This window comes from Phaseolus vulgaris, chromosome 5, assembly GCF_051622355.1.
Source record: "Phaseolus vulgaris cultivar YP4 chromosome 5, ASM5162235v1, whole genome shotgun sequence".
NCBI classification, from domain to species: domain Eukaryota; kingdom Viridiplantae; phylum Streptophyta; class Magnoliopsida; order Fabales; family Fabaceae; genus Phaseolus; species Phaseolus vulgaris.
The window spans coordinates 39,067,976-39,080,156 of record NC_143502.1 but is presented as its reverse complement, the minus strand read 5'-3'; the positions used below and the strand labels follow the sequence as shown (position 1 = coordinate 39,080,156).

Genomic DNA, 12,181 nt, shown 5'->3' with positions numbered 1-12,181 from the left:
ATGCTACCCTTTCTGTCTCCCTCTCATATTACAACCAGCCATATTTTTTGACTATGTTAATCAACTACCAATAAAGTACGTATCACATCTCTTCTCAGATAAGATGTGTGACATTATGTTGGCAAACAATTAAGATTACCCTTCACTTTCCTTATCCTTTGTTGGGGAAAGCATTGCAATGTGTTTTTATCAGATTAATGTCTTCAATTACTTTAATGCTCTTTGTTTACCTCTTTTCATCAAAATAAGTGATCTCACAACAACCACATAAAGTTATTTGTAAATAAACAGCTATTCTAACCCCCCACTTGCTGATTATTTATGTCAAACGTAAATTATTAAGCATTTTTTTTCCACACATATACTTTAAAAAGAAATCTATCTAAAGAAAATGTTGGAAAACAGTCTACTATAACAAACAAAATACTGTCAAGTCTAACAAGTTTGTCTCAGAGTGACTGTAGCTTTTTCTTTTAAATAACTCTGTTATTAGCACCAAATATTAATTAGTTTTATTAAGGAGTAATTTGTAGATGATTAAGAAGGAAGATTTGGAAGGCAGTTTTAATAAAGAAATGGTTTAGATCAGTTTTAGAAAATCTGATATAATGCAATCCATTTTTAATCCTAATTGAAATCTGTTCCCATAATTTGTTTGGTGGAGACAAGCACACTTGTGTTTGGTGTTCTTTGCTGGAATTTGAATTGGAAGGAGACATGATCTGGTGCATTTGCAAGCAAATGAATGATTGAGTTCATTGAGCAACTAAATGGTGGGAATCCTACTCAGATAATTATCCACGTACCACCTACTTAATTAATAACCCAAATGCATCCCCTTTCCGTTCTCTTTATTCATGCCATGTTATTTCTCCTCATGCCTTGTAGATTTGTCGGTGTAGTTTTAATGGCACATGGCATATTCCTATTATACTTTATACATAAACTGTATCAAATAACAGAAACTAAATGCTAATATTATTTGAAAACCAATGCCAGTTTTACCAGAAAACCACACAAAAGATGATCTCAGAGGTAAGTTGTGTTAAGTCTGCATTCTGTCATATTCGTAAGAGATTAAAACATTTGTCCAAGAGTTGCCTTTTCGGATAAGGCACACATCTCTTTCATCCTATCGTTCAAGCAACGCAAGTATGAATGCTGTTTAGTAACCCATGCATATGTTGCAACCCTCTGTCTTCAACATATATGCAAGAAAAAGGGGTCACTTCCTCTGTTAATCAAACAGAACTTATCTATTTGTAAGAAAAAGTCTTAGTTCTCTGATGCCAAAGTATGCCTAACTAAAACATTTCTATTTCTCACTTTATTTTTCCTACTACCACCAATCCAATGAAGGGTGGTCTTAGTTATCATACACTTAAGAAATTATCTTAAATTCAACCACCCCAAAAAATTGCTTCCTTGGCTTCAATTTTTTTAAAGAAAAGTATATATCGCTCATTTGATTTCAAGAGTAAACTTTAATTTAGTTCATGAAGTATACATTTTGACATGCATAAATTGAATTATGAATGGTGTAATTAAGTGATTGTTCTGACCTTAATTTGGAGAGATAGTTTGATAGGATAAATCACTTTATCTCAGATATTGTTCATTTTAGATGTTGGTCTTGTATTTAAAAGACATATCAACTATGTAACTCGGGCACTTCTCTTAAATGACGTATCCGTGTCGGACACGGTGTCGACACTCATGAAACTCGTAGGACACTTATCGGTGAAGTGTTCAATTCAAAAATTATTTATTGAATTTTTTAAAATTCTAGCACGGTTCTAACACAATTTAAAAAGGTATAAATACAATAATTTTCTAAAAACTCAAATTTATTGTATAAATTTTTATTATGATTATAAAAATAAGGAACAAATTCTTTTGAACCAGTCATAAAACATATCTTTCTGTTCCCAAAAGAATCAGAAACACATTTTTGCACATAAATATTTATTTTCAATTTATATAACTCAAAATTATATAATATATAGATTTGTGTCCCGTGTTCACGTGTTCTGCATTTTAGAGATTGTACGAATCTTCGTTTCAATCTCGACTCCTGATATTATATTAGACGTATCAAAATTGTTAAAAGAATAGCGTACACAGGAGGATTGATGAGGGAACATAGTGGTTGTACTTCGTGAACATCCAAAGAGTGCTCCGTGAACCACCGACTTCCCATCTGTCCTAGGAGGAATGTGTGTCACATATCTTGCTTGCAGACTCACTTCTCTCTCAATCAATGTCTAAACAAAGCTTCCAGTAACAAACCTCGCCATTTATTGGCCAATACTCAACATACAAACCAACTTGTATACGTAATTAAACCTGCCTTTTCAACTTTTCATCCCAATTAGAGTTCTATAAATAATTCTCTTTGCCTTAGTTGCTTCTCCACGTTCTTTCCTTCTTCTATATGTATTATAGAGTGCACCAATTCACAAACTCACACTTTATCACAACACCTCATTGAAAAATTAGACGATTGCGATTGAATTTTTTTATCATAAAATAAATTAAAATATTTAAGGGATCCCAGTCCGTATACAAATCAACTTAAACTAATGTCTCTAAACAAAAATAACCAACATTAGTTAATCCTTTTCTTGTATCGTACCTTCTAATATGAACCTCAATACCATAACCTAGAATCTGCATCAACTCAAAAACTCACTTCCAAACCATATTACTCACAAAACATTGAGACTAAGGTTACTGCCAAAACAAAAGGTATACCTAAGTTATCCATCATGATCATTTGAGCATCTTTTTAACTAGGTACATCTTCTCTACACATACTTTTCAAACGCTTCATAACTGAAATATTATGTTAGCGTTAGCAAAAGTTGAGTGTATTACACATATGACAACAAGACTCGTTCCGTGCATGGTCTGAGTTAACTTAAAGGATCAATACACCATTCTGAATAATTAAAACTAGTTGTGTGTTCTTTAAAGTTAATCCAAGTTCAAGTCTTAAGTTGTGCTATTGAAAAAATTTTAGTTACATCTAGTATTTTTAAATATCACATTATTTCTTTGAAACTAAATCTCCCTAATAATTACGATCTACATTCAACCCGAAACGTTATTTTCATAATTTGTGATTCTATATGACCTAAATTGTTGGAAATATAACTTTGGAGTACAATGTTGACGGATTTCATTCATGCACCTGTTACATTTGTTCCATACATGTTACCCTACATTCAAAGAACCTACATTCAAAGAAAAGGTGACAATTGCGATTGATTACGTATGTAACTATATGCAATTATTTAAACCTTACTACTTTACTTTTAATTAACCAATATAACTCCATATACTTTAAGAATCATGGTTACATATTCCATAGGTTTCTCCAAAATATATATATTCTATAAGCCAAACTCATGAGTGAAATTCCACTTGGTCAACAATGTGTGCACGTGTTGCTTTCACAAAATTGTGATTTAAACTCACTTTTGTTCCAGTGTTATAAAACGTTTATGAATGTGCCTCATCAATTGTATTTATTGGTTATGCTTTTATTAATGGTGCTTTATGGTTGGGATGACAACTTTAGGGGAATCATTTTTCAAATAGATCCTCTTTGCGTCATGTCACAAAAATTTAAGAAAGATAAAACAATTTACAGAACACTATGTATTAAAGGGTGATGGAACGTACCACAAAATTTTAGTCTTAACTAAAGGATTAAAACTATGAAGCTCAAAGCTAGTTTGTTATGTTGGAAAATTATAATTAACAACACTTAGCGTTCACAGCAAAATCAACTCTAACATTCATGTTGCATAACAAATTACTAGCATCAGTCTTTAGTTTTAACCCGAATTAGTGTTGAATTATAATATTGGCCATCATCAACACAATTTCTCAGCCACTCAAACGATTTTGCAAATTTTATCCATATTTGAATCTCTTTGTTTGTGATCATCATTTTAGAATCATCATTCTGGAGGATAAAAATGAACAACATACTCAAAGTAAAAAAAAAAAAGTAATAGATTTTTTGATAATTTCGCTTTAGTTGTTCAGTAAGCTACACTCAAACTCAGTTTTCTATATATGTTTACTAAAAACATAGTTGCAAGAACTATTTTAATCATTCAAGATTGATATATTACCACAAATATTACTTTTCAAAATGACTGTGATCTAATAGGGAAAAGAAAGTTTGGAAACCTCAATAACACAAACTTCTACTTTATATGGTATCTCAATCTCCATGACATGTTTTATTCATCAAATAATTGAAAAGGTTTACACGACAGAATCGTTTCTTATTTTATATTCATTTTGTCGAATAACTATTTATGTTAATTAAATACTTGAATCAATAAAAAATAATCCACAATTTGTTCTCTCTCATTTTAATTCACTAAATCATAAAATCAATTCAATGTTTTCATTAACTTCAATAGTTATTATATTATTGTTAGAGTTAAAATCAATCTTTAACAACAACAAAAAATGACACAATTTATTGTTACCAAAATCAAAATTTTACCGGGTACAAAATAAGTTAAATATTTGTTCAAATATTTAAGATCTTAAATATATATTCAAATAATTATAATATGTTTCAAGTTTTAACTCCAATGTCGATAACCATTTGTTTAGGTTTTTTTTCTAATGTCCTCTCTTATGAATCTAAACCATATTATTTTTTTTTTTGTCTAATTTTATCCTTCTTCTTATTCATTTTCTCTCTATATCACTTCTAACCTAATAAGCACTAAGCACCAATGCATTAATATCCACTAACTTCTTTATTTTGTTAGATTTAAAAAGATCAGAGGCTAAGAGGGCGACGGAGGAAATAGTTTGCTTAGAAAATAATTTTCTATGGAAATTCAAAAGCAAATTCAACGTTTTTTTACCATCATTATTTTTATTTTAAACTCCAAACGAGCCTAATCATAGTTATGCATGGTGCATGCACTAATTAACTCGTAATTAATCCATTGCGAGCACTATTAAGTAACAACCAATAAGGGTATTAGAGAAAGTAGCCAAAAGAGAAAAAGTATAAGCAACCAATTAGGCATTATAAAAAGTAATTAACAAGCAATATGGGTATTAAAAAAGTGGTAACTACCATTAGTTTCTTTTATTTTCTTTTTGTTTTTAAGTAACAGCCAATAAGATTATTAGAAAAAAAGTGGAAACTCCCATTAGTTTCATTCTTCTTCTTTTGTCCATTTTCTTTGAGAAATCACCACACTATCCATGGGATGCAAAGTACGATTGGGACTTTGATATCCTTCACGTGATGACATGGTGACTTGACATTTATAGGATACGTTCACTTGTTTGAATATAATTTATTTGTGTGAAAAGGAATTTTGCAAAATCAAAGTGCTAAAATGAGGATTCCTTTCGGCAATACCTTTCTATTACTCTTGAAATTAACCCTAAGATCACTACACTATTGCCTTATACATTATTTGTTTATATATTCTGTACAGAATGTTAGAGAAATACTACTAAAGATTGTGTTCCTTTGGAATCAGGTCATCCAATAGTGATGTGACACAAAAAAAAAGTAATAGAAAAGTGATAGTAAGGGAGATCTATGTGTTAGTTGTTGCCGGGTCTTAACATGTTGCATTCCATTAGTTACAAAGAAGCTGCCATTGTTCCCGTAGCTTCTAATTATGATAATTGATTCTTTATGAGAATTCTTGTTGTAAGATTGAATCATATAAGAAGTGTTTGTGTTGGAACCAATTAAATTGAAAATGGTGTCGTTCCATTAAAATGTGTGAAAATGTAGAATCCAATAATTAAGAGGAAGTTGGATATGAGTTATTCTTAGAAGCTATAGAAATAATTAACCTTTTCTCTTATGAATCTCTTGACTTCATTGTCTCTTGATTTGGGTTTAGGCTTTCGGCCACATTGTCTACTGGTTTGGGCTTGAGTTGGTTCTTGGATATAGGATGCAGACTCTCACTGATCGGACTTAGTCAACTTGGACTCTCGACTTTTGGGCTCAGGGTCAGCTCTCGGGCGGGTGTGTGTACCTATAAGGGACTCTGATGATAAAGTCAAAATCGATTTTGTTTAATTAGCAGATAAAATTTACTCTACTTACCTCTTGAGTTGATCACCTATTTATAATACCCACTTATTGGACTTTAGACCCAATTGGACTTTTACTTTTCGTACCTTACATTTATTAAACATACTGTACATATTTGAGTCTATTTAATGGATTTTGTTATAGTTTTATTATTTAATTATTTATTCATGTTTATTTAGGTTTTCATTTCGTTAATTATTCATTCGGTCTAGACAATACATAAGTAATATTGTTGAACATCACACGTTAACAGAAGATAAAAACATTTTATGATGTATAAATAAATATAAATAATTTTATAAAATTAAGTTAAAATTTCACTTTTCAACATTATATTACAACAATTAATATATATTTTAATCAAAGTTGGTTAAACATATAAATCATCTAATATCATATCATCATCTCGAGGTAAAAGGTGTGATGATAATTTTACATTATAAAAATGAAGTTAAAACTCACTTCTTCTTCTTATTATTATTAATAATAGATATGGTATTTAAGTTCAATTTTTGATAAAAACTTCATATTTGGTTACCACTCCCCCAAATAAGACAAAAGTATGAGAATAAAATGTCCATAAAAAAGAGTGCAGAACGCAATAAAAGATTGTAAGCGTTGCGCACAGAGTGTTGAAAGTTGAGATTGATGATAAACTTTGGGTGAGTCAGCTTCCGTGGAGGCCAACATGGTTTCCCACTTTCAGGCACTTGTCTGCTTCCTATCATTCTTCTTTCTTCTTCTGCTCTTTTATTGCTTTGCTTTCTTCTATATTAACTAATCCATTATTTCGCTAATTAACACGCGTTTTAATCAAAGAACAACACGTATTTCGAATCAATAAATATAAATTCTTATACACGTATCTTCAAAATATATACCTCAATCACTACGTAGTACCAATTTACAAGTTAAATAATAATGTCAAGCATCAATATATATAGTAGTTTTTATTGTCTTATTCTTCCTTTCTAGAGTTAGGAATGGTTAGCAACCTTTAAGATGGATTTATGGTATGATGAACTAATTGACAAAACTTCATTCCTATAGTTCTTAACATAAGTATCCAAAAAAAGTCTAAAATTTCCATTTTTCAACGCGTTTTCTCTCAATTTTCTTATAATAGAATTTCAGAATTCAGGTGGCACTATACATTTGTGGGATGCATATGATGGTGAGTGGTTGGTGGATACATTCATATTCATGACTTAGCACGAAACTGTGTGTGTTCATGCAGAGTCAGGTGTTCTTGGTGGAATACACCATGAATCCATTCGTTGGTACGAAAGCTACACAAATCTCACAACACAACAAAATAGCCCAATAAATTTTTAATCGTTATTGCTACTTTTATGAATCATCCCTTTTTCCTGGGAAACGTTTATATCAATCCAAAAGCATCAATATCATGTAAATCATAAACGGAAGAAGGTCGTTAATCTTTAAAAAAGGAGACATTGTCAATTTAGTTTATAAATTTATTAAAATCTCAAAATATCTTTTGGAATTAGTTGCCAATGAAGTTAGTTTCGTCACCCAACAAAGTTATGTAAAATATGGTAAAGTGGCTTGTTAAACATGTATTTGATTTTTGCATCAAGTCAAAGGAGCTCATGTTAACACGTTTATTTTGATACTAAAATTATTTGGGTGTAATGATATTTTAGTTCCTGAAAGTTAAGGTAATTCTAGTTTTGGATTTCGAAATAAAAAAATATGATTTGAATCTCTAAGTATTAATATTGAGAAATTAAACTGATTATTTTGTATAACTTGAATTTCTTTTATATTTTTATACATTTTTTTTTCTGTACAATCATCAAACACATTTAAGAGTCTGATTATCTCACTCTAGGTCATAAACTAGCTACAAGAATCACAGCAACATTTGTATAGTTCATCACAAACACTTTCGTAAAGTTCATCTTTAATCTATAATTGAATTCTGCATATTTTAAGGTTTTAATTACGTGATTGAATAAAATGAAAACAAGAAGAGGGGATATTAGAGAGAGAAAAAAAATACTCTCAAAATGATTGATTAATTAGGATAATATTATTTTTATACGGTAACTAGTATCGGTTGAGTGTGAAATCAAGACCAATTGAACTGTGTTGACTAGACATCATGTTTTAGTGGGTGGTCTTAATTATTGTATCTCCTTTATAATCTCTATTTAAGAGATATTGTATTTGTAATAAAATTGTAACAAGAGAACCTAATTAGTTATTTGTGTTATTTGTGGATATTAGTCGTAACTAAGTTAAATTTTATACGTGATTGTTACTAAGATACTTGAAATGCTTCATCTTAAAGCTAGCCAACTTAGATTGATTATAATATTTACCATAACATCTTAAAACACTACAGCGTTGCTAATAAGGAAAAAAGAAGTTTAAAATGTTAGTAGAAAAAAAAAGTTTATATATTACATTTTAAAACTTTTTTTTATATTGAATTGAATAATCAATATCGTTCATCAACGGTGAAATCTGGTTCTGCTGGCTTTGGCAAAGAGGAGACAACTCCAGAATCTGTGGGAGAAGAGACATGAACAATTTTCCTAGTACTCTTGGCGACCTTTGTGGCATACGTTGGTGTCCCAGGATGAGCATTGTTAATGGCCCTGGCCCTTAGTTCAGCAACTTCCTTCCTTTTCTTATGCCTTCTCCACGCGGCTTGAACGAAACACGCAGCCCAGGTTCTCCACTGGTACGAATAAAACCTAAATCTGTGTCTCAGTTGTTTGCTGTGCAGTCTTCTGAACTGTGACGCCACGAATTTCAGGTCCTCCGCTATCAGTGCAAAGGCCTCCACTTCCGAGATGGCTTTCACTGTTCGAGTGGACGAAGGGAGGATCACGCTGGGCCCTGGATCCAAGGCCCATGTTAGAAGCTCCTCGCCGCAGAACTCACCCGGCCCAATACGGCACGAGTTGAAGAACCCGGCCCGGCCCCCGTTCGTGGTGTAGGAATCAAGATGGCCTCGGATTATGAAGAGCATCTCGTTCACAGGATCACCCTCGCGAACAAGGAACGTGCCCTCTGTGCCCAGTGCTGGCTTCAGCCTCTCACAGATTGCATCCAACATTCTCTCATCCATTTGATCAAATAAGGGCACCTGTTCATCACCATGATTTTTTTTTAATTCTATCTTCATTCTACCTTTTAGTTATAATAAAAAGATTTAATTTTGAGATGTGGGTATTGTGTTGTGAAGCTGGGACTTACTCCTCGTACTAGATCGAGACAAAGGTGGCGTTTGATGTCTCTCTGAAGATCCACGGGGAGTCCTTTGAGAAGTGATTCTTCATCTACTCCTCTTGTGGCCAGCCATTTGTATTGGTCGTATTTACGCACAGATTCTCTTAGTTCTGGAGGTAGCTGTCTGTGATGCATCCATTGTTCTGTATCAGTTCTTTTCACTCTCCACTCTTCTAAGCGAACAGTGGTTGATTGCAGATATGTCTGCAAAATTCAACTTCTATTATGTGAACTACATTCTAATAATGGAGAAAATACAGGTAAAAGACACTTTCATTACCTGCATATTACCAATTAGCAACGCAAAAAGAACCAATCCAAGAGTTGCAATAACAATAGCGACCATTATCTCTCCAACATATGTGCTGGTGAGAAGGCCTTGTCCCAACGAACTGCATCCTCCAATCAGAAAAGCATTACAGTCATGAAAATTTTATACCAGTTGCTAGGGAAGAGGAATGAAAAGAAGAAAAAAAATTCCCTTCATTTGATCAGAGTGGATCACATTATCTTTTGCTCAAGTAGATGAAAAGAAATAGAATAGAGGAATTTTGAATGAATGATGCTAATAACTGTTTTGAAGAAAGGAAAGGGGATGGCATAATTGTTATAGAAGCTTAACTAAGGTGTAAAAGATGATAATAAGGTAGAACAAAAGAACTGCATAACACTTGCCTCAAATTCCTTAGACCCCACCACAGGCAAAAAAAGTATTTGTTGAAGAATGCTGAGGATGTAACTTCGGAAGTCACGGCATCAGCGTATATACCAAACTGATAGAAGTCATGTTTTGCATTTGGTGAGCATAAATTTGTGATATTACTTGCTATAAACCAGGAGAGCCTGTGGGCATCTTTAACTCTGTGGCAGTCAAAGAATCCATATTCACAAAATGACTTTTCCAAATCGCATACACTTCTCCAACATGCTTCTTGTCGTTCGATTGATAGAAGATACCAGCAAGCCCCTAAAATCTTTTTGGAATATTTCCCATTCAAAAACCAAAATAATGAAAAACAGGTTGCATAATGTTAACATGTGCTAAAATATAAACCCCAATATAGTTTGATTTTGAGAGAGAATAAAAATTGGTTTGCATTAACTCTTTTCTCTTAATGCGAGACTTAATTTTTCTGTCATAAACATGATAACTTAAGGAAAAGGCTTCAGCTGCATGAGCAATCAAGAAAATGTAGTTTTGATTTCAGCTACTTACATGGCTAGCCAACATGTAAAGCATTAGGTTGTAAGCAGCCCCTGCCCATGCTGTTTCTGTCACCACCCCTGTAGCTTTTACAATTTGTGATGAGAGTGGAAAAATCAAAACCAGCCTTGGAAAATATTGGAAAACGATAAAGAAGCGAAGGACATTTTTTGTGTTGCCCATGGTTGAACCCCTGAGAGTTGGGATAATAATCCAAATTAACACCTGGAATCAACGTAGCAAAAAGGCATATTTAACATCTCAAAGCACCATTCTCTAAACATACTTCTACACTTTTTTTTGTAATGAGAAAGAAAATTTTCAGCAAGGTACCTGAGGAAGGGGCAGGGCAGCAACAAAGTCTAACCAGAAACTCTTGCGAAGGTACCTAACTGCAATCTTAGAATATCCTACAACAAGTTCTCCTCTCCCAAAAACCCTTGAAGAAGGAGCAACAAAAGCCGTACGAAACTTCAAGAAAATCTGAATCACGTAGAAGACATCCCCCACTGATCTTACCAAAGTGAGGATAACCTCAAGAGTTATTCCAATATCAATGCACACTTCATCTCGAACCACTGGCAGATAAAAGAACAAAGGGTCCACAAACAAAGACACTAAACATGCTACCAAGAAAATCTTGTTCCATCGGTGTATGGTTTGTCCCCTAGGATCTAATACTCTTCTTTTGACTCTGTCATAGTCTTCTGAGAACACTCTTGACAACATTCTAGCTTTCAAGAACTTCCCCGTCACCTTTTTCTTAGCCATTTTGGAACTAGGCTCAGGTATTTGTGTCCCATCAATGTGGTATTTGATCTTGAAACCGTTGTCACCGTTACTTGCAGGAAATTTAGCTAGCTCCGGATCATCTTCAAACCTAAAATATGCCATGAAACTTACAATTAAATATTAATGAAACTCAATCTCAAATCATGTTTTTACTGTTGAAGGGTAGAGTTGAAGTTTAGTAATCTGTTTATAGTCTAAGCTCAGATGTAGTAATAGTACGTAGTACTAAATAGCTTGAAACTTGAAAAATACAATAAAGGAAACGAACCTTGCAGATCTCGAATTACCAAAAGCCATTTCAATATTCCAGAAGTATCAAGCTTTCTTCAAGAAAAAAATATGAATCTGGGAGCAATTTAAACGCTGAAACTTGATTTTTTCTATCAAATGTTTGTTGATCATCCAAAAGCACCGGAAGTGATTGCAGCAAGAAAGTGCAAATCGTCAAAAGCATAAAAAGGAGATGCCAACAAACAATAGATTTGGTTTCTTACAGTTATTCCAACAAAAAGTGAGGCAGATTCCCGAACATTTCCCTCTGCTACAAGCAAAGCCATGCCCCTTTTGAACCAACTTCTCACATCTGCATCTCTTCCACCTTGCTTCTTGATTTGTCCCCGACCAACTAGAAACCACTTTGAGGATTCAAACACAAATGGATCATTCGAGTAATGCAGAGTGAGAGGAGCAGTATATTCATTTGCTTGTAGTTGTCACCCTTCCCTTGAAGGTGGAGGAACATGTCCAACCGAGATTTATTTATAAAAAAAAATGCAAACATAATCCTGAAGAAAAATATTAAATTATAAAAAAAT

At 32.9% G+C, this 12,181-nt stretch overlaps 1 protein-coding gene and 1 long non-coding RNA gene across 2 annotated transcripts; one reads left to right on the top strand and one right to left on the bottom strand.

The window, feature by feature from the left end:
- Window positions 1-8,416: 8,416 nt before the first annotated feature.
- Window positions 8,417-12,151, bottom strand: LOC137835716 (protein CNGC15c). The gene is made up of 7 exons (XM_068644343.2): window positions 11,635-12,151; window positions 10,908-11,454; window positions 10,587-10,799; window positions 10,046-10,344; window positions 9,651-9,762; window positions 9,338-9,574; window positions 8,417-9,227 (listed from the first exon to the last, which is right to left on the bottom strand). Exons 1-7 carry the CDS (start codon window positions 11,661-11,663, stop codon window positions 8,574-8,576), a joined length of 2,091 nt encoding a protein of 696 aa, XP_068500444.1. The 5' UTR covers window positions 11,664-12,151; the 3' UTR covers window positions 8,417-8,573.
- On the top strand, window positions 8,680-9,667 carry LOC137835717 (uncharacterized). Its single transcript, XR_011085119.2, has 2 exons — window positions 8,680-8,819; window positions 8,895-9,667. It is a non-coding gene; the product is annotated as an uncharacterized LOC137835717 (long non-coding RNA).
- Window positions 12,152-12,181: the final 30 nt, after the last annotated feature.